The sequence below is a fragment of the Streptopelia decaocto genome, assembly GCF_964273445.1.
Source record: "Streptopelia decaocto genome assembly, chromosome: Z".
Taxonomy (NCBI): domain Eukaryota; kingdom Metazoa; phylum Chordata; class Aves; order Columbiformes; family Columbidae; genus Streptopelia; species Streptopelia decaocto.
In genome coordinates this window covers 10,228,588-10,252,025 of record NC_138657.1, presented here as the reverse complement: position 1 = coordinate 10,252,025, position 23,438 = coordinate 10,228,588, and the positions used below count along the sequence as shown (strand labels likewise).

The 23,438-nt window shown below is 41.5% G+C and overlaps 1 protein-coding gene across 3 annotated transcripts in view; it reads right to left on the bottom strand.

Moving 5' to 3' along the window:
- Positions 1-23,438, bottom strand: part of PALM2AKAP2 (PALM2 and AKAP2 fusion) — a 267,247-nt gene that overhangs the window by 125,864 nt on the left and 117,945 nt on the right. The window contains exons 6-7 of one of the 3 annotated variants that reach the window (XM_082074261.1): positions 23,011-23,112; positions 17,524-18,228 (exon numbers count right to left, since the gene is read on the bottom strand). In XM_082074261.1, the coding sequence (XP_081930387.1) occupies positions 17,524-18,228; positions 23,011-23,112 (807 nt within the window). The remainder of the gene's footprint in view (positions 1-17,523; positions 18,229-23,010; positions 23,113-23,438) is intronic. The other 2 variants (XM_082074262.1, XM_082074263.1) reach the window with 2 other exon arrangements.

The window sequence follows — 23,438 nt, the reverse complement described above, 5'->3', positions numbered from 1 at the left end:
GGTTATTCGTCATGGCTGTGCTGCAAGTTCTTTTAAAAAAATTTTTTTCATAAATATTTGATACCTGGACTGAACTCTCATATCCCTTTACTAGGGGAAAAGCATACACTACACTGACTGTATTCATAGAATTATAAATGCTTTTTTACTCTGGGAAGCTTTACAGGATATTCAGGACTTCATGGTAGCAGAATAGACTTTTATTTTAAACTTAACGTCCCTCCATGGAAAGCAGCTATTTGTAATACTAGTATATTGATTTAAATTTATGGCTTATGTAAAGCAGTACATGTAATTTTTTTTTAGGATCCAGGCCTGCAGAGATTTCTACACACAGATTCATTGTGTGTCCTGATCCCAAAAAATCAGAAACAAGACTCCTGTTGACTGCAGTAGAGCCAGGACTCCAGCTGCTGCTTCAAGAGATGGTAGAACTGCAGAGCTGAAAGTTTACCAGATTTTGTAAGATGTAGGGTTTGAGGCCAGCTTTTTGACATGAGACATCAGAACTTTTTCCACCTTTTCCCTATTCTTGACACATTCTAGGATACTTGTGATGTATTGGCAACAACAACAAAAGGTGAGTCCACCCTCTGAGCTTGAACTTTGATTAATTTGAAAAACCCAAAGGCAAATACTGAGAAAAGGATAAACTGTTTAGAATTAATACTAAATATTTTTTCATAAACTCAAGTCTGTACTTGTTGTGTCAGGAGGGAGCGGAGTTATCTGCACACACATAAGCACCCACACACACACGAGTCACAATTTCTGCAAGTATAACACTATTTATTACTACAAGATCTGTGGTCAAGCTCAGCCCAGTTCTGAGTCCAGCATAAAACCAATGCAAACTTTGAGATTGTTTGAAGCCTTCAAGACAAAACTGACAAGGACTGATCCTGCTATAACAATAATTTTCCACAGAGAGATTATTTTTAAACCTAAACAGCAAATGGGAGGCAAGTTCATAACTGGAGACCTGAATGGTATAATTTTTATTCTGGCTGAAGCTGACCTTTTACTTCTAAGTCTGGGAATTGGTCTAGGTCAAGTTTGGATGTTCTGTGTTTGAAGTTAATATTATGGAAGCACTTTTTTGTCTACAGGTCTGGTTGATAGTGGGTATGGTGTGCACATAATGCTGAGTACAGCATAGCCCTGCACAAATGACAATCATGGATCCACACCAAACCAGAGGTGCTGGCTTACCCATTTTCTGGGGAAGCCTCGACCTAGATCCAGCTCCAAATCATATGGCTGTCTCTTACTTTTGGGCAAAACCTGTGCTTTGCCTAGCCCTGAAGTTTGGGGTTGGCTTGGCTCCTGATCTTTGTGGCCAATGTTCCTCTCTGTTCTGAATTACAGGGACAGAAGACCCATGTTTGGGCTGTGCTAGTTCTGAGCTAAGAAAGGTTTGCAACAGGCTGCAGTATAAAAAATTATCAAAAGCAAGTTTTCCAGTGAGTTTCCCAAGTTTACTTTTGCCTGTTGACTTTTTATTTATTGCACATTAGATAATGTGTTGGTTGCTCTCAGAAAAGAATGACTCTGATTTGTAGATGACATGAGGTCTCCCTGATGGACCTGCCAAGTAGGCTGAAGCCCAGTCCCCATGTTCAATGTTAGTACTGTGAAGAATTTGACTTTAGTCCACCCGCAATTTATTGTGCTGCCTGATGCTTCCCTACCTCCTACGGAGCACAGAAAAGCTACAAATATTGCCCCTTTTCTCCTCTCATAGGACTCACTTCCACCACCACCAGGAGGTCCAGTTCCTGCTTGCCTGACTTGCCTTCAGCTCACTTAAGGCTGGGGATGTCTCCTATGCCTTGCCCAAGTAGGCACCTTTCTGTCTTTGCTGACCCGCACTGCAAGAACCAGAGGGGGACTTTAACTGTGTTGAACTACAAAAATTGACCCATCTTGCAGCCTGCTGGGGAGTACTGATGCCACTATGCTTCAATAGAGAGGGAATGCTGTTCCTGGCCAGTGCCAGGGCAATTTTCTAATCTAGCCTCTTCATATGACCAATCAACACATGGACCTTGAATTATCTTGTAGTAGTATTGACACTTACACAGCACCATGTGTTTACAGGGACAGAGAGTGCCAGCTTACCTCTGCCAAAACACACAGATTTTCTTCAAGAGAGGTTTTCTCCTCAAGGAAGAAAATAATTGAGCAGAGCTCATTCTTGTTAACTCCGTTGTATTCAGTGTTATTTATTCATATTGAAACAGGCATAAGCCACAAGAACTGCTTTACAACCTACTGGAGGTAGTCCCTATAAATGCTAATTAACACTTACATTGCTATCATAAAATGCACAGTGTCTCTACCTGAAAAAAATAGACAGTGGATATATTGAGGGAAAGAGCTCAGGTGACTTGAGCAAGGGATGGAGAGACCAGTGCCTCTGAGCAGTGATCAGATCTGAAGAGTTCCTGAAGAGACTGTGTTCTTCTCTCTGGAGAATATCTCCCTCATTGCTTCTCACCTCTGAGACCTCTCTAAGGGCTAGGGGATCTCCATGACATTTTCTCAATCAGATCCTTTGTCACAAATGTCTTACATTCTTGCCTCTACTTCTACTACCTGATTTGAGTTTTCCTTACTCTATGCAGTAGAAGTGAGAAATGGAAGGTTTGTTTTGGCATAAGTCATTACATCTGTCTTGAAACACTTTTTCCTACAGAAGTCAGTATTGCTTAGGTTTTACATGATGCACATAAACCACTGGAAGGGTGATTTGTGTCCAGAGGAGGCTGAGTTCCGTAATAGCAACTGTTCCCCATCAGTTGTTTGCTCTTGAGAAGCTTTACCATTTGCTAAAGAGCATAATAGTCTTCATGTGCATGGCAATGGATGTAAGACCTGAGTCTTCCTCTCTGGTGCGAGCATCAAGCTGGATCAGAGCGCTCGCTGCTTCCACGACACCCATGCAGTGTAGCTGGGCTCAAAGCAGTGCTGTGCAAATACGTGTGTGGACAGCTGGAAAGAGGCGTCAGAGAAGGGAAAATCAGAGATCTGGACACAGCGAGCAGAGAAAGGAGCATCGTCCGGTACTGACAACATACAGCTGTGGGTCTGTTGCCCATGGCTACCTCTTCATTATCACACACACTTGACTTGAAATCACATTGTCAGCCCTGCAGGCCGCAGCTAGCAGTGCTGTGCAGGCTGGAACCAAGTGAGTTTTCCCCTTTCTTCTTGAATATGAACAGCTAATTTCTGGAAAAAGAATGAGCTCTGAGAGGATGAAATCACATTGAATTCCACTAATAATTTTGGACTGAAAAATATGAAGGGAGTGTTCTGGTAATGTCAAAGCAATATTTGTAATGTATTCCAAATAAGATGTTGGGATTTTAGTTTGTTTTGGGGTTTTTTGTGGTCTGTGTTGTTTTCAGAAGTGCCTCCAGCTGGGATTGAAACTTCCAATTTTGAAAAAAAAAAAACCAAACATAAAACTTGTTTGTTTTTAAAGGACCAGTCAATTCAGAAAGTTTCAGTTTGGGTTCAGCTTGGTTGAATCCCCTGATCTGCTTTTGACTATTTGTTTTCACCAGTGAATCAAAACAATATTATTTACTTTGCTCTAATGATGACATTGTTCTCAGCCTCCTTCAGATGGAAGAACATGCAAAAATAATATTTGCCTCCTTCCCTCTCCTGCCCAGCACCATCCTGGCCACCGATGCTCTGAAGGGACCATACATGGCTGGTTTCTGAGTCCATGAAGTGGGATGGCGTGAGCAGATCCATGCAAGTAAATGTGGCTACCCATGTTATTAAATTCAAGCACGTGGCTGGTTCTTTTCTGTCAGGGCAAATGCCATTCCTGGGCATTAAAAGAGTAGTAGAAGGGTTATGTTTTTCACTAACTTATCTTTTATAGGTCTGTTCTCTGGAAGTATCCTTTATTTTTCACTGGACTTTTTTTCTCTGACCTAGTTGAACAACATAGCTTTCAGCAACCTGTATCACCATAATTCACTAAGCTAACTGTTTATTATTGAAAAAAAATATCTTTTCTACAAACTCTTCTGGCAAAACACTTCTTAACATAATAGTACATAGTTGAAAATGACTGAACAGACAGGAGAAAAATTAAGGCTGGAAATTGTTGTAGTGTCATGTGCTTTTACAGTGGGTAATATTGGTACATGCCAGGTACCCCAGGGAGTGTAACTGGAACCTTGACCCTTGTTTGGCTCTTGCTGCTGTAAGCAGGTTTGCTATTTGAAGTTCTGCCCACAGCAGAGCCCTTTCTGAAGAGAAGATATTGCTTGTGTATGATTTTTTTTTCCTTATAAAAGACAGAGCAGTTGCTTCTCCAATGCTGCTGGTGACAGGTAGTGCATTTCTTCAAAAAGTTGGGCATGCTTTTTTGGTAGCTGGATCAGGGTCTGTGCTCCTCTCTCTGATTTTCTCTTCTGGGGACTGGTTATTTACAGCTTGCAATCTTTCTGGCACTCAGAGACCTATCTTTGAAGATATTATTGCATCGGAGAGGGTTTTTCAAACTAGTTTCAATACTTTTCTTTATTTCTAGAGCTTTGTGGCAAATGTCCATCCTGGCTGCCTTCCCACACAGGCACTCTGAGTTTACTGGACTGGCTTGGAGTGTAAGGTCCTCAACCTGAAAGCACGTGTATTTTTTTCAAGGGGGCTTGGTGGCCCTGTTTGCAGCTGCTAAGCTGTGAAAGTTGTCCTTCGACATTGGACTGGATTTAATTCCTTTTAGCCTATGGATTAGAGGAGGACCCTTCTTTATGCTAGATGAAAGTTAAAACAATTGCTTTCCTTTTATTTCCACTTTCAATTACAGCTTTTAAATAGTCTGAACATTGTCTACACTTCTCAGCCCTGATGTTTCCTCTGCAGGAGTTGTAATGAATACATAAAATGGACACAGGCAGGCTACAGCCTCCGTGGTGGGTCGTGGATAGGTTTATAGTTGCCAAGGTTTGGCACATTGAGAAGATAAATCCGTAAAACAATCACACTGTTTCCAGCTCTGTGAAATCTAAATCCAGATATATTAGATGAGTGAAGAAAATAAACAATGTGTGATCTTTCAGTAGCATCTCCATGTATCTTATTATCATTTCCTCATGGTGTTCAACAGTGTTTAAGAATAGTGTCTGTACTCTCTTAAATACCCCAGGAAAGGGGACCCAGAGTATCACAGCTCTGCAGGGCTTGTATGTGCAGCTAGAGCAAGTATTTTCCAGATTTCATCCTCAACTAGGAAGCTCAGAAACTATTGATGTTCTTGTCTCTTTTAAATGCCAGCAGAGCCTCGCTCCAAAAGGCTTGACTCCATGAGCTAGAGATTAAAAAACGACCCTAAATAACACTAGATTTGCAGAACAAGTTGTAGCAGCAGAAACAGGAATGGCTTCTCTCAAGTTAAGGGCTGTTCTCTTCCCAGGCTGGTGTAAGTGGAAACCATCTATCTTGGTTAACTGTCCTGATTTACTAACCCCCTGATGACCTCCAGCTTCTGTAACAAAAAAATACAGACTGAAATAGCAGCAGTGGAGAATTTCCAGATGTCTGCCCTGTTCTCAGTGTGCAACTGCACGTGGTATTTAAACAGCTTCATCACTTTACCCCATCTCCCTGGTAACTTAACCATACCTTAAAGTATAAAACCGCCTACACTGGTCAGCAGAAGGAAGCATTTATTCTGTCTCATCACCAGTTTGTCTATGATCGCCTGTTTCTCCAGCAATAAAGATACTTCTATAATTTAGTGCAGCGTGTTAAGAAGAAACGTCCTACCATGTAAGAAAAACTGAGTAGCACAATAATCTGTTTAAAAAATTGTCAGGGCTAAATAATCTCATTTTCTTTAAATTGAATGATATATGTACCACATTCCAGTGAAATATAGTGATCAAGACCTTCTGATGATATTAAACAGTATCCTTCCTGTTGAGCCAGAAGATGCTTACAATCCACATTGCAATGTTGTCTAGAGGTAACCACACAAGCTGAAGAGCAGTACGGTCGTTTTAGCATGGGGCTATGCTCAAGCGAACAGACAGCCTCTTTCTCAGCAGGCCTAATTAGCTTAACAAACTCCCCCTCGCCCTCCAAAGCTACCATGTTGCTGCCAGTGCCAGAGCAGACTCATCTATAGCTGGAGGGAATCTGTAGCCAGTGATGCATTACACACTACAGAAATACTAAAAAAATAAGTTGAATTAGTTTGTCACCTATGAGAAAGTGACCCATTTTTCCACTCCTGTCCTTTTTTCCCCTCCACCCATTCTTCTCCCTTTCTTCTCTCACCTACAAGCAACCAAGCATCCTACTGCTGCATCCTTTTTTCCTTAAATCACAGCATACTTATCATTCCCAGCAAAATGCCTGACTGCTGTGAATGGCCAGTTTTGATTGCAACATAGCCTATCTTTCTACTGTTTTGGCAGTGACGTTATAAGCAGAACCTCTGCAAATACTGTAACAGTAAGAAGACATTTTGTGATGCTGTGTACCCAGAGTATGCCCCGCATTCTTGCAGTCTTCTGACAGACACCAACAGACTCATCACCACAGCCCCATGAGGCAGGGTAGTGCTAATTATCCTAAATTACAGATGTAACACTGACATGAAAAAACTTGGACCCACAGAGGTAGTTATCTACACTCCCCATCTAAATCAAGGGGCTAATGATGTCTCTGCATACCTTTGTAGATCTGAAGATGGGGGACTATTTGTGAGGTCATGCTGAACCATGCAGAGCAGCACCAATTGGAAATGATGCTTCCCAGGACCCAGAGCAGCATCTAGATTAGTGTTCAGTGAGTCCAGCAAGACTGGGACTGGGAAGAGCTGCTGCATATAAAAGGCAGGAGCCAGTTCCCTTCCTTGTGAGGCAACTGAGTCCCTAGGTTTGCAGGCCAGTGTCTGTGCAGCACCACAACTCCTCCCTACCCTTGATTTGCAGTGACTCAATATCTCTCTATGCCAGCTGATTATTCCCTCTATTATTATTTTTTTTTTTTGGGGGGGGAGTGGTTGGGGAAGGGGTATTTGCTGGGCCATTCCCTCGTCCAAGTGGGATATAGCAAACTTCTCCTACTCAAATGTCTCCTTCCCTAAGTCATCTGAGAAGGCTGTCAACGTCAAGTAGACACTTGTGATGAAGAAGCAGGTAGTTTTTCTGTCACGGGTAAATATGGATGATGTTTTGCACATCTGTGCCATATTCTGTGGTTTTGTAAACTCCTTTAAGGACCAGCCTGTGTTTTACCCATGAGCACTTATGATGGATTGATACAAGACTCTGCACAGTACGATGGACATCTGAGCAGAGCTTTTGCTGCAGATGGGGAATGCAAATGGAAGTCTTGGGACAGCAAAACTTGTTATTATTTTATTTTCCCCTTTTTATTAGCCTTAGAGGTTTCTTCCTGTAAACTCAGAATTATTGTAGTGTGAAGCACAAAGTTTTGCTGAGTTCGTATGAGTTTTGAGGGATCAAGGACAGGTTGCAAGGGCACTGCAGGGAAGTAAGAGGCTGTCTGAAAAGAAGCTATTCCACTTCTACGCCCAGACAAACTACTGAAACACCTGAAGTGTTGAACTTTCAGAGTAAACACCTGTCTTCCTCTGTTACCAGAAAGACACAGAGCTATTAAAGTAAAAAGAACAAAAACGTGAGAGGGCTGGCCTCCCACATGCTGAATGTGCCCTTACTCCATTAAGTCACTGACCTCTGGGGAACCACTCCAGAAGATTTTCAGGGGGATGCCATCCTATCTCACCAGCTGCTAAGTGTTTTCTTTCTTCCTACATGCTATGAGGGTGGAAAAAAAAATAAAAAAAAATTAAAAAAAAAAATCAAAATTCTTTTTTTTTTCCTGGAGTTTTAAAGAGGGGAACGTATGAAAATATTTTGTTTTGGAAAGATTACTAACAACAGCAACATCAAAATTGTCTAATCTGGTTTTGATGTTTTATTGGATTATTCAGTTTTGTGCAGTGGAGGAGCTTTCATCTGAAAACCTTCTCATGGCTATACAATTAAATGAGGTGGAATGAAAATAAGAGGATGTCACGGGCTATGGTATGCGCCAACAAATGGAATATGTATGTGATATGTCCAGGCGTCCAGGCACTAAATTATGACAATGCCCTTGTTATTTCATGTTCTTTACACAAACACTTCTGCTAGCTCAGGATTATGATCTTTCTTTTTGTCATGTTAACACACCTTCTGAATTAGGAATGTCTTTGCAAAACCAAAGAAATTAAAATAGTTATGATCACTTCTCTCAGCTGAATCAATTCTAGTCCTTTGGTGACAGAAACATACCAGTTCTCCAGTCATTCACAGAGTCTTCTAGGACAGACAAAGTTGACTTTCTGTCACTCAGACACAAGTAGGAGAAAAACCAACTTGAAACCCCACTGACTGCAAAACTTTCAAGACTAAATAATAAAACAGCAAAGCAGGGTACATGGCCGTTTTCCCTTCTATGATGCTAAAATATGCCATATTGTAAAGATTCACATACATATATGTGTGTGCCTACACATTTATCTGTATAGCTACCGAGTGAAAGGAGCAGAGGGAGAATACTTATGTAGCAATGGGCAATTTGTGGTGAGTTTCTTAAATGGCTGAGTTTAAACTGGATTTTTAAATTTCTTAGAAGGAGGCTTATGATGCCTGGCTATGTTACCCATCCTATCATGATTCTAAGCTCAGGTAAATATAACATCTTGAGAAAAAAAACCTACATGAGTGGGTTTTGTTTGTTTGTTTTGTTTTGTTTTGTTTTGTTTTTCCATCAGGTCAAACTACAGCAAGCTCCTTTCGGTCCTGAAATACAGAGGACACTATCTGTGATAAGCCCTGGAGGAAAATTGCACACAGATTTTTTTTGGCAGTCTTCAAATTCTTCAGTGATTATTTCTGGAGAAATATATATGTTGTATGGAATACTTTCCTCGGTTAGGAAATAAGTTGACTGGGGACACACTGCCCCGCTGACCAGAACCAGTCCTTCATCTTCTGTGAATACGGACGGATGCTATGTGATCCTAGAGCAACTGGGTCCGCAATATGCTTTGGCAAAGTATCACATGAGAAGGAAAGGGAAAAGAGAAACGAGACAGTAACAGGTATGATGAGTTAATACGTGTTGAAGTATCTAATAAAAATAATAGTCAGAGCAGCAGGGCACAGCAGTGGAGAAAAGAGGAAAAAAAAACCCAACTGTGGAGTTAGTACTGTAATTCTTTTAGTGGGAGAGGCAGCTCCAGTGCAGTATGTCCTTGAGATCACAGAACATCTTGAAGAGTGGTAGTTAGAGAGAAACACAGTAAAAAGACACAGAAGTAGGCGCAGTGAAAAGGCAGATTTATTTACTAGTAATACTGTACAGAGAAAAAAAAAAGGAGAGAGAAGCCACAGTTACAGCATGGCTGTTGCTGGCAGTGTTCTTGGTTTTTATTTTTATTTTTTTTGTACTCATTTTTTAATCTGAAGAAAAAACATAACAGTCAAAAAAGTACACTTCAGGTTACAAAGTACAGCAGCTATCCCCAGCAATTCTAATCCAGTGTTAGCACAGCAGTTTTTCCCCAACAAAATGGGATTTTATTTACATTAGCTCACAAAGAAAGTGGGAGACTAAAGCTTAAAAAAAAATCTCAACCACAACCTACATTCACCATAAAAGCTGCATTTTACACAACATTTTCTTGAACCCCTATGAAGAGTCAACCATCTATGGAGTGACTGTAGTTGGGAGGGGCAGGATACCTTCAGAAATGGGTTCTTTGCTTTTCTCCTGACCTGTTCTTGCTTGGCTACCTTTGCTGCACTCAGACTCAGCTGGAAAAGCAAAGAGCTTTCAAATGGATTTATCTCCTGTATCTGCCCCTTAGCCGTGCCTACATCTATACTTGCAAAACAACAGGGACAAAATTTGAGCCTATCATCAGTAAAGCACCTTAATCATAGATACAGGGCAATCTCAACATATCCTCAAGTCTACCCCTAACCAGCACAGTGCTTGAGTATGTATTACACTTCAAATAAGTGCTTAAGATCAGTGGAGCTTAAGCACCACTTTCAACTGACATTTTATATGGTCGCAAAAAACCTTTTTTATTTTTGAGTTTGCCTCTCTCTGACCGGCATGTTAACTTGGAGGGATACCAGTAGCTTCTTGGCAAGTAATTTGACTGAGAATGTCTTTGTGTGCTGGATCGTCTGTGGGGAAGTTCACATCTTCTCCTGGCTCCTTTACCTTGACAATTAGGGGGTGGATTGCCTTCTGTAAGTGGCTTCTGGATGCTGATATTTTATGCACTTGAGCATATCTAGCTCATAGAGATGATCTAGATATTTATTCACTTGGGCACATCTAGCTCATATTGGCCTGGTAGTGTTCCCACAGGAATGGGAAAAGAAACAGAAGATTTAGCTAAATAGAAGGATTTTAGTGGAACCCACTGTTAGGACAACCCATGGGATCCCAGACTAATAGGTAGGGAGAGCACTCCTATAATATCAAATTTGCCCTAGGAATCTAGGAAAATGCAGGAAGATGTCCCAACATGAAGGACAGGCTACTGCCATTCCTTTTTACTTGGAACTCATTCCAACAGACCTGAGGTGAGGTTTTTACTCTGATTTCTCTTTTTTTCCCCTTGTCTTTGCTCATAGGAGATCACAAAAAGGGAAGCAGAGAGAGGGGGAAAAAGGAGCCGCTGATCAAAGGTGTCCAGAACGTGAGCAAGTACAGAGACAGGGGACAGGCAGAGCCTGGAGCAGATGTGAAACATTTGGAAGAAATCTTACACTGCCTCTTTTATGTTGTGGCTTTTCTTTTTGCACAGGTATGAAATTCACCCTCATGCTCTTCATGGACTGGGAGTTTTGGGAGTTCCCTGGAGGGTGTTTGCTTACTTTCAAACACAGTCAGCAAAGAGACCATGTTCTAAACACCTCTCTGCAGAAAAGTGCACCAGTTTCACAACACCATTTAAAAATCTATCTAATTAAAGGAATGAGAAGACACAGTTAAAGCAGCATAAGCCTTGCTTGTAGCATATTGTTTAAAGACCAAACCCTATAAGCATTTGTGCATGTGCTTAAATTTCACTTATTTGGGTAATACCATTGAACTAAAAAGGGCTGCTTGAGTGCTTAAGTTTATGCTCATGGGCAAGTCTTTAGGTCTTACAGACCTACAGAATAGATATGCAAGGTCTAAATTCAGGTATGAATCATAAACATACCAATGCAAGTTAAAAATCTACAAATATACCCAAACTGGTGGACTTGAGTTACTTAGCTAATTCTAAAATATTTTTTTTTTGTTCAATTTCTGAAGTAGATTAATCCTTAAAACAAACCCCTAAATTCTCCTTTCAGAAGAATTTGGGAAACAATTGCAGGAAAGCTTTACAATACAACAACAGCAAAAACCCTCAAAACAAGAGAAGTCTTTGCGAACCAGAGGAAGGGGGTCAGAATTCTTGACAAGTTTGCCCTTAAAAAACTGACCTATTCTTAATCTGCTGAATAGTCTAAGTGGAACCACCACAGGAAAAAAAGCTATAGATTTTGCAAGACTCTTTGAACCCATGAGGAAAAAGGCTCGGTTTTACAATGCTTTGATTTTAAATATAAGTGGGACATTTTTAAGAACTTCATGCACCCTTGTCACTATTTACAAGCTAAGTTACTATTATAAGTTTATATTACAAGTTGGATTTATATTCTCTTTGGAGCAGATGACAATCAGTTTATATTCTAAACTTAATAAATTCAGCCATTTTATACAACTTACTCTTTTACATACAAAAATTACAGTCTACATTTTTGTTGGATATTGTCACAGCCTGCGACATCTGATTAAGCTCAGAACTCAAGTTTAGTCTTGCTGCCCAGAAAGCTCATGAAACATAATCTGAGCAAATCATAAACTTTCTAATAGACAGAAAGAACTGGTTGGAACTGAGTTTAGAAAAAAATAAAGACATCACATCTCAGCCTGTGGGAAAATCCTCTGCTTTGTCTAAATGATTTTGTTCTACTCTTTCCAGTGGCATCACCTCTTTCATTTTGAAATCTCATGTTGGATAAAGCATGACAAAGTGAAAAAACATATAGTTCTCCTATTTAGCCATACCTCTCTCCTGAAAGTAGGTAGCTATTGCTGACTGTGTTGGCTTTATAGACACAGAAGTTTGTCTAGCTATAGAAAGCATAGGCCCACCTTTTTCTGTGAAATAAATGAACTTATTTAGCTATGTTCATAGCAGGTATATTGGATACTACTCTTCTAACTTTACTCTTTAAAAAGTGTTGTGATCCTGCTTCCTGGAGAAAACTGTGGTTCGGTCTACAAAAGATCCCAAGAAGATGGGCACTGTCATAAACGTATGAAAAAGTTCAAAGGATCAATGTCATGGGTAGGATGATATTCAGAAACTCAATTCCCATTTAGGGTTTGCATCTCATTACAAAAATATTTATTCCTTAAAAAAATACAGAAATGTAAAATACTAGGTTTTCTACTATATCCCCACTTACTTTCCAAGTATGCTATTTGGATGTTAGACTAAATCAAAAGGCGGAACACCTTTTATTTCTCTAGCAACTCCTTATGCTTTCTTTCTGCTCTGATTAATGTGTTGTGTTTCTCTAATTTTAATCAGTAGTGAACTTAGGTAGAACAGCAGAGGACTAATATATTAGCTATCAGGGTAGTCCCACTTAATAATTGTTCATGAATACCACTGACGTGGTAGCAATGCTGACTCAGGATCTGATCCAACCAGATGCTAAGCAAGATTTTGTTCTGTGTTTTTCTCAGCAGAAGTAGCAATGCTCAGAGTTTGCCTCCAGGATTACATCACCCTGGGCAAACTCAGCAGCGCATAAAATTAGTACAGGTACACAAATAACACCCAAACTACACCCTGTGTTAATCATTCATGCCCTGATCTTGCAGACACCTATACACATTCCTGCTGTGAGTAGTCCTGTTCACTGAAATAGGTCTACACACACCAGAATTAGGCATTTGAGTTTTTGTTTGCAGGGCTGATGTCTTCTATTGCATGGGTAGAGGTACGCTTCACAGAGAAGGGCTTGTGCACGCTTCTCTTGCTGGGGATTGAAAGATAATGTTGTGTTTATACAGCTTTGGAATACAGCCTGCACTTTTTGGAAATGAAAAAAAAAAAAAAAAAGGAAAAGAAAGGTACAAAAAGAAGAAGGAAACCCAAGAGTGCTAAGGCAAACTGTCAAATGGCACATCATACCTACTTTGTCATTCATTTAGATAACATCACAAAGGCAGACCAGAGGAGTTCTGTAAACATATACCATACAGTACATCAGCCACGGGAAATTAAAAAAAGAAAACAACCCTGTAATTCTTTTCTTTCTGTATTGATATCCTTGTAATCAAAGAGATTGCCTAGCCACTAATCATAATGCTGCGGTTTATGATTTGTATTTTTCTTCTGTTAAGAAATTAAAAAAGAAAGAATGGAAGTAAAATGCAGTGTTTTGCAAAAGAAACAGTCCCTGAACGTAAATGAGGGACGACATGGAAAGTGGGCTCATAGAAACTTAGAAAATACAAAATATAAAAAAGTTTCATAGGTTACTTTTTCCCACTCCAGGAAAAAATACACTGAAAAGAGGGTTTTTTTTTTTTTGTTGTTTTGTTTTTGTTTTTCTTACAAAAGTTAAGGCGAGCAGTTTGTTGTGGCAAAATACTATCACTGAACCAGTTTCTGACTCTACTTTTTTGTATTCCCTCATGCTGAAATTGAAAATATATGTGTCATGGTGTAGGTTAAACAGATGGGGAGTTTGCTTAAAACAATACAAAAAAACTCTCCCATAATGATCCTTACAAAAATCTCTCTCTGCTTGATCGTAGAGCAGACCTCTTCCTTCATGCCTGATTGTGCATGAATTTCCACAGGCAGGTTCCTATCCGAGGGCAAGGGGAAAACCAACCCCTTCGAAGCCCAAAACGGCCCTGGGGAAGCTTTTTACATTCGTCAGCCTGGGCTAATGTGTTTGAATTCCCATGTTACTTGGCTTCAGGCTAATGGCTGGAAGGGACATGGCGATGCCCAGGCACAGCTGCTGCCCTTGCGGAGGAGGATGATTGGAGTAAATGTGTTTCAGCTGATGTAGCTAAGACCCTCTGAGTTCAAACCGATTTGTTCGCGTTTTGTGTATGTCCTGACCTCAGACATGGAACTGCCTTTGACCCGTAAAGACAAACCCTATGCAGACAAACATTTAGCTTTTCTGGATCTTTTGGGGCCCATTAACCATCTGAACACATAAAAACCACTGGCCTTCCTAGGCACTCAATGTTAGCTACAAGTACTGAGCAGTAGGTATTTGGCAGGTTTAAGGTTTAAGGCTTGTGCTCTACTTCTAACCACTAAAGGGCCACTTCTGGACTCTTGTACGCCACCATCTCCCCACCATGTTGTGCTGCAGATGGTGCACTGGTCTCAGACATGTTCTGGTCCCAGCCTCAGCAAGCATCTCCCAAAGCTGGCCGCTGAGGGAGTCATCCCCAAAATGCTGAGCCTGTGCTGAACCAGAAGGTCATCTGACAGGGGAGCACATAGCTGAAGAGATGCGTGGACAGAGTGGGTTAGGGTAAAGACGACACCCCAAATTTCCCGAGCAGAGGACTTTGGGAAAAAAAAGTCCAAAGGGGAGAAGAGCGGCAAGGTAAGATTGGACTGGGAAGACACTGGGAGGCCAGGGTGGCCGTGAAGGCAGCGTCACACCTGGAGAGGAAAAGGTGGTGAGCAACGAGATGACCGGCCAGGTCAGGAGGAGATGGCTGGAAGATTTATTTTTGAGGATTACTGGTGAGGTGAACAGGCCCCAGAGTGAGAACTACTGCGAAGTGCACCTGGGTCCTGCGGTGCTCACGGGGTGGGGGTGAGATGGGAAGGTCTTCACCCCTTTTGTTGCAGTGTTTTGGGGTCCTACATGTGCCTGGGGACTGCCTCGCCAGGCCACCCTGGGGCTGAAAACTAGGATCTCATTTCAAGAAATGCTGAGATTTGTAAAAGCTTAGCGTTTCTGGGGAAAAAAACCCAAAAAAACCCCAAAAAAACCCAAACCCATGCAACCCAATCAAAAAAACCCTAAACACAGGCTGCTAGCTTCCAACAAACAGCCACCAGACCTGCTGTCGCAACTCAGGTCTCTGCAGCTGTTCCTCTCTTTGATGAAACTTAACTGCCTATGCCTGAGTCAAGGGATAATGTGCAGAGCTTCTGTGGGTGAGTTTGGTCCTTCTCCCATACAAAACCCCAAGGGGAGGTGGAGGGAGAGTGTCAAAGTCTGTTAAATCTGACCACTGCAGCAGATGCGGAGCCCAGCAATATTTCTGCAGGTGTCATACAGATGTGACTGTCTTTTCCTAATCTCTGCTTGCCTTTATTTTTTCCTTTTTTCCGACTGTCACCTGAGCAGTGGTGGGAGATTCCATTGACCAGCTCTATACTGATGGCTGAGTGAACTAATGCAGGAACTGCCTTTTGCATTTTCTCTGTGTGTGTGTTTTCAATGTGCCTTATATCACCACCACCATGAACAAGTGTCTTTTTTACTGGCACAGAAAGAAAAGAGTACAGAGCAGGAACTCTGTTTAGTCAGATGCTCTGAACTAACAATGCAGTAAAAGCACCATCCAAGAAAGAACAGAAATATCATAGGAGCCACCTCAGACTGAAAGGAGGCCTTTTTTTTTTTTTTTTTTTTTTTTGCTTTTTACTAGTTTATTTTGTTTTTCAGTTGCTCTTATTCATTTTTAAAGACTGATAGTTTCAAAGACACTTCAAAATAATCTTCAGTACTTCTTAGCACTATCAGAAAATATAAATCCTGATTTTTAATCTCACTTCTGTAGTCATAAATCCAGACTAACTTCACTAGAGAGAGTGAAGCTACACTTAAGCAAAGCCAGTGTGAGACAAGAATCAGGCTCATAATATCTCGTCATGAAAAAGCTGGCTGCTTTTTCATTGTAGTTAGAAGAATCAAAGGACCAAGAAACAAAGAAACATCTATTGATTTTGGATGCCTTTGCCTTTTTACATTTTCACCTTGAGTTGTTTTCAACAGGCCTGATTTTCAGAGGGCAGATGAAGAAAAATTTACTGGAAATCAGGCTTCTTTGAGGTGTCCCACACTGGAAAATGAAGCATCCAAAACCACCAGCAGTTTTTGAAAATGTTAGCCTTGCAGCTATAGGATATTCTCCCAAAATAGCTGCTCGGACAAAACTCCGGCAGGCCTCCATGGAAGTTTCACCTGGGTAAGCAGGGCAGGGTCAGACCCATCACCTGTCATTACGTAGGTGCACTGGAGGTACACTCTGTGAGAAAATACACCTCCATAAGAATTACAAAATAAAACCCTGGTCCTACCCCTATTCCCAGCACTGAGAATTTTGTCTCTGAATCCAGAGGGAACAGGGTCAGACTGTGAGAGAATTTAATTTATATTCTAAAGAAACAGAAACCAATATCGCTCATTTACTGGAGTTCAGCAGGAAAACTTCATGTATAAACATTGGCAGAGTTACTGAAAGGCAAGTAATTAGATCAGTGACTCCATTTCAGTTGGTGTGACAGCTGCATCTTTTTCATGTCAAGTTAATTTCAACTGTAATTTGGGGGAGATGAGGTACACATACAATACTGTAATCTGGAAGATTTATATAAGGCAAAATCAGCATTCATACATTTTTCTAGAAAGGATAATTAAGGTCCACTTTTGGTATCACCAATAAGCAGAAATGGCTGATGGGTTTTTCTGAAATCACAAACTAAAGTGGGAAGTTACTATAAAACAAAAATATGGAAACTTTTTGGGAAAGACTTGTCTGAGTTTTAGCAAATTAAAACAGTAAAATGACCCAAGCCTTCCCCCAAGAAATAAAAAATATAAAATAATGTTTAAATGTGATTTTTCTTAAAAAAAAGAAGGAACATTTCTTAAGGCTCTCATATCTGGCTACTGTGAAACTCAGACTCCCATGAAATCCTAGGAATATGATCAAGCCTGCCAGATATCCAAAGAAAAATGTAAAAAGTTTTTTCATTATATATATAATATATATTTTAAAATAAAATAAATATGAAAAGATGTGTTCCTTTTCCCATTTATCTCTCACTCTGCAATATTTAGGAAAAAAGCCCCCAACAACAACAACAAAGTGAAGCAACCCCCCCCAACCCCTCCCCAAGCCCCAAACAGTAGGTTTGATGGGAAAACAACCATGCGTTCCTCTTCATGAAGAACTAGAAAGCAAAGCAACCCAACTGCAAGGCAATGGAGGCATTCACTTCCAGTTCACAGTATTGCAGTTAGAAGGAGAGTGAGGTCTAGGTAAGTGGTGGAGCAGGAGCTGCCCGGAGCGGGGAAGGAGGAGGTGTTCACATGACAATACAGCATTGACAGCGCTTTTTCTTTTGTGTACCTGGGGCAGCTTCCAAGGGCAGGCTCTCTTCCTTCCCCTCGGGAGAGGAGGGCTCTGTCGTGTCTGACAGGGGCCTGCCAGAGACCAGCTCAGCGGCGTTCCCGTCCATGGTGGAGATGTCCGTCACTGTCTTCTCCCGCAACGACTTCTCGTCGTCTTCGTCGATCAGGACCAGCTCTGCCTTGATGGTCTCGTCATAACCCAGCACTTTCTTCGTCTCCTCTTCGTCATCGATGTTCTGATAGCCCATAAATATCATTGTCACCGGCTGATCTGCGCTGGCCTCCAGGGCTTTGCCACCGCAAGGTTTGTCTTGGGGCTGAGGGTTCACAGCATGCCCTTTGCTGGGTTTGTGTACCATTTCCAGCTTTGCCTCCTTGAAGAGCATTTGCTCCTTCATATGGCTAAGGTTTCCATCAGCTACTGCGTTTCTGTCTGACACAGTCATTGTTTCATACCCTCCTTTTACACTTGATTGTCCAGCTTTTTGCATAAGTTCATCTACGTCCTTTGAGCTTAATTTATGTACTCCATTTTCTACCACTGTGCCACCAGAGTGAACCTCATAGACTACCTTGGTACCATCATCATAGACTTTGAATCCTCTTTGATGGGCCTCATCTGGGCCAACAGGTGAAGCAGAGACAATCTTGGTCTCTCCTGTCTGTTTGTCTTTCTCCACATTAATTTCCATGGTGCACAAAGCTTGAATGAAAACAAGAGAGGAAGTGCATGTTACAACAAAAAAAGCCAGTGAATGGTTAATTGCCAAACAGACAAAGAAAACTACGGTGCCCCTTTTCCTACCTCCTGCTTCTAAAGGGCCAAGCGTTCTACGTTAGACGTGGGATGCAACGCTGTGGACAGAGATAGTTATTACACTACAGCTTTTTATGCAGCTGGAGGCTGGGCATGCCTGCAGCAGATAGGACCTAGTCTTCCAGCTCTCACCACGTGGAGCTGTCTCTGATCAATCAGCAGTGCCAAGACTTGGGTTAGGTGTAATTTAGACAAAGGGAGGTGACAGCATGCAGGTTTCCCTCAGCCTTTCCATTCTGAACTTGCCTCAAAATTCAGAGAGAAACTCATCTCCAGGAACCTCTCTACTCACTTTCCCTTCTCTTCCACCGAACTGCCAGTTGTCTGGTAACAAGTTTTGTTTGCTGCAAAGTAACACCCAGACTGTCTTATTATCAGCACTAGTTCTTGCTTAATTCTTCATCTGTGGCATTCAAAACATTTTAGAGAGGTGAAGAAACATTGTTTGCCCCTGTTTTACAAGTGGGAAAACAAAATCACACAGGAATGGGATAATTTCTCCTGCAGATGCATGGCAAGGCAGGTCTCTCAGCTTCCACATCAAGGCGGTGACAGTGACCTCTGCTTGCAGGTGAAGAGAATGTACAAAATGGCCAAAAAGCGCTCCCTCATTTATTTGAATTTGCCCCTAAGCACCATCACCGAGGTTGAAGAAAGAAGTAATAATGAACTGATTTTCAAAGTGTCATGAAACAATAGGTAAAAACATGAGTGTGAGGAATGCTGCTTTACAACAGCAAAGAAGCTTTTGGAGCAGTTAAGGACGCAGTAACAAGATGAAAATTGTGGAGACCATACAGTAGGAACAGACAGGCAGTCTAAACCACTCCAACACCCATTTTGAGATATGATGACATCTCACTAGACAGTTTTTCAAAGAAAAATGTGGGAAGGTCTCACAGATTTTCCAGAAGTGATCATCTGTTTAAGCATTCCTTGTATGCAGATGAAGACATTTTGATTCCTGGACAGACATCCACAGACACTTAATTACAAATTACCACACGCAGTGACAAGTGTTCATGAACCTTATGGTGACCATTTCCACCAATGAACCTCAATCATATAATTGTGATTTTTCTTACCTGGGGACAACACATACTGACATGTTGGCTTTTTTTTTTTCCTGACTTGTTATCAAGTTACTACAGAATATCTTTACCCCACAAAGCAATGTAGCTTGGTATGTTTGTAATTAAAAAATATATTAAAAAATATTCTTGCTTTAATATATTCCCTCAGTCTTATTATTCACACACAGTAGATTTTTTTTTTCCCTGTATCTGTAAAGCAAAGTATTTCATCAGCAATCGGATGTTTATCATGACATGCACCCTCCCTATATCTCCAGACAAAAAATTCATGTGTTTCCAAGTGGGTGCACACTGGGCCCTGCAAGGAGGTGTCCTCTGGCCCCCAGAGGAATGAACTAGTTGGCAGCCCAGACAAATGGGGGTCTGAGCATCCACATGCCATGTGCATCTGCTCAGGCCTTGGTTGGCCCTGGAACGGCTGGTAGGTCAATTACAATGCTGCACAAACACATCTGCATGGGGCCGGAGGATGGAGGTGCTGGTGGGCAAGGGAACATTGCTACCTCTGAGTGTGAGGCGTTGCTGAAGGCCACAGTGCGCTGCAGAAGGCGGGATCTTGCCTTGGCCACTGCAAGCTAGGAGAACATCCCTAAGTACTGTGTTTTACCATTGCTTTGGGAGGTTTATGGACAAGCTGGGTCCATAGCTATCATGATCCTAAGCACAGGCTGCCCATTGCCACAATGAAGTAGGGATACCAGTTTTCTGATCTCCCTCCCCACTCTGGAGTTTTCATGCCTGGCCATCCCAGAGCAGCCCCAGCAGTCAGGAGGAGGCCGCGGGGGCAAGAGCTGGACTCTGCTCCAAGGTGTGTGGCAGGAAACTGAGGAACAGCTGGTATGGACTGAAATAGGGCAGACTTGGGCTGGAAATAAAGAAACCGCTGTTGCCCCAAGGCCAGTAGGATTAAATCCCTGGAGCAGGTTGCTCTGAGGAGCTGTGGCAGACTGCACCATGGTGCATCTCAGAGAGCAGCTGGCAGGTATCACTTGCTCAGAACTCTCCAAGCCCAGGAACCTGGTGGGAAAGTGTCCTTCAAGTCTCATGCAAGTAACTCTGCCCTGAAGCATTTAACCCAGCTTGTAGCGTTAATAAAACAAAAAGATGCAGGTGTCAACACTAAAATTCTGGAATTTGCCCCCTTCTAGGTGCACTTCCTTGGGTGGGGGTGAGGGGATGGAGGATAAGAAGAGGAATTTTCTTTACTGACTTGGTCTCCAGGCCTTTGGTGAGTGGGCTCTGAACATCACTTGACCTCACCAGTGCTGCTGCAGATACTGTTCAACTGCAAATACTACAGAGGTAAAAGTAGGGGTTGGCTAGCTTACAGTGCACATGCTTAAAACTGACACACTGGCAGGTTTTCTGAGTGGCAGGCAGCTGAACTGAAGCAAAGCTGAACTGCGAGGGAGCAACAGCACATCCCGACAATCATCTCTGATGGACAGAAGTTCCTGATTTCTCCTGAGCACCCCAGCCTTGACGAGAAGGCATTGCCAGCCCACCTGCTCCCTTCTTGGTGAGAAGCAGCATCCTGAGCTCCCCTGGAACTCCTGTGCTTCTCCTCTTCTTTGAAAAGCAAAATTATTATCTGAGGCAGGACTTTTCCGTAAAGTCTGCCTATATTCCTGTGAAATAGTTGAGTATCATGCTATTGCATATATTTTTAATGCAGAAGACTGTGAAATCTGCTGGACCCTCCCTGCTGTGATGGGCAATTTCATTCAGTAGTATGCATTAAAAGAGGGCTTGTATAATGGGTCTGAATTCAGAAGCAGATAGGGAAAATCTGATAGTTAAGTCACGTGGACCCACACATACTGAAGAAGAGCTGCAAGATACATCTTTTTATCTATGGTATGGAGAACTGATAAGTAACAATGTCCTGTGAGCAACAAATTCTAACACTGCTTGGAAAACCTTGTACTACTGGCTGATCTGATCCAGAAAGTTAACAGGTGTGGTCTTTGAGTGTTTTATGTTTGTCTAATTTGCTTAAGCATTTGCCACTATTAATATTTACTTTTAATTTCTTCTACTGTGATTTCAACAGCAATGTTTGTAAAATATTGACATAACATGCAATTTATGACCTGCCCCAAGTTACTTGTGCAAGTAAATACATAAATATATGCCAGGGTCTTAGAAACCTGTTCACTTGTGGAATGCATTGCCATGGGAGAAGTGAATAACAGAACCTGGCTTATTTGCCTGTATGCATAATATTTGTTCTCTGCAGGAAAACCTAGCAGCCCAGTTTGTCAAAGTAGCTGAAAACTGAACTAATGTTGATTTCTAAAGTGTCTTTATTTAACCAGAACTTATTTACTGCAAAATGTGCTCTATTAATACTATACAAAACTATCTGACAATACAGTTGAAACTGAAAGCAGCGCTTGAAGATGACAGCCTGTATTTACAAGTTTTCTGCATGAGCTTTAATTACAGTGTAACATGATGCAGTGCTTCATGACAATAAGATCCCAATGTGCAGATGAAAGGATTTGGCTTCTACCTTTATGTGGATTCAGAGACTGTTCTTCAAAAAAACCCCAACAACCTAATAGACTTTGAGCTTAAGATGGATGCTTACAGTGTGCCTTTGAGCACACATGCTGGTGCCTTTTCTTTAAGCCATAGCACACACATGAAACTGTTATAAGGACTACATGAACAAGGTTTTTGGGTCATTTAAAGAAATAAATAAATTAATGTATTGTTGGTGTTGACTAAACAGCACAAAGCACACAGGGAAAAGCTTGCTGTTAAGACAGATCAGGGTAAGCACTGGTGGAAGGGAAGCTTTTGGAATGGCTTGCAACAGGACCTCTGGATAAAATGACATATCCCATAGCCGTGTACAGTATCTTAGCTTCAGATATTGCTCTGTTATGCTTGTTAATCCATTCTTCAAGTAAGCAACCTTTCATTCCCACTCCCTGGGATGCCTTTTAAGTAGCCACCAGCAATTTAATCTTAAGATAGGGAATATATTGTTTAGAAAAGATGGATCCTGAAAATAGGAAAAACATACAGCTTCTAACAATCACATTGTCACATTTAAGACACATACTCAATCTGAAAAATTAATGTTAGAAAGTTGTCTGTATGACTCCAAGCACAAAACATGCTGTAGTTTTCCCCACCTTTTCCCCAAGAAGAAATAATGGTATACAAACAAGTACAAAATGACATAGAAGTTTGAAGCACATATGGGGTCTAGTGAATTCCTCTCTGTTTCATTCATCTTAATGGGGCTTGCATGGGCACAATGGAGGAGGCAAAACCTTGGCCTAAATACCATGTATTTGTATCAGCTGAGGTGGAAAGAACAGAGAGTTTCTACATAAATAATCGGACTCATTTCCTATGCTACTTGTATGTAGCTCAGTTACATTGTTTTGAGAGTACTCATTGCTGCTCAAAAGGCCTTGATTTATTTACAAAATACAAATCAAGTGGCATTTCCTGGCATTTAAATGATATCGGGACACCAGACCCATTAAGGTAATATAACAAAAAAAGTTCATGACTACTGGACTGGTATTATAAAACTTTGCTCCTTGAGACTTACCAGCTACTCTGCTTGCTCCGTCCCGCCCAGGAACTGGCTCTGCTGTTCGTGAATAGAGGGCTGGGAGTTCAGGGATCTGGGAGTAAATGTAATTTACTGCATCTGGTGTCAGAGAACAGGAAACAGTTAGATTTGTGCTACGAGCCCCACTGGCTTCATTGCTTAGACAGCAGAGTGTTGTCAGCCCTGACAATAGTTACTGGAGCTTTGTACTAGATAATTGGATCAAAGCAAACAAAGTGCAAAGTCACTGTCGTGTGATTGGTGTTCAATAGACTAGCTGAGGCAGGAGGGAATGGGTCCAGATGACTCAAACCTTCTGTCAGTTGAACACATAAAATTATTTGTCAGGAGGTTCTAGATTTATCAAGTCCACGACCTTTAAAATAGGGGGGGATAGAGGGGGGAAGGTAAGGAACAAACCTAAC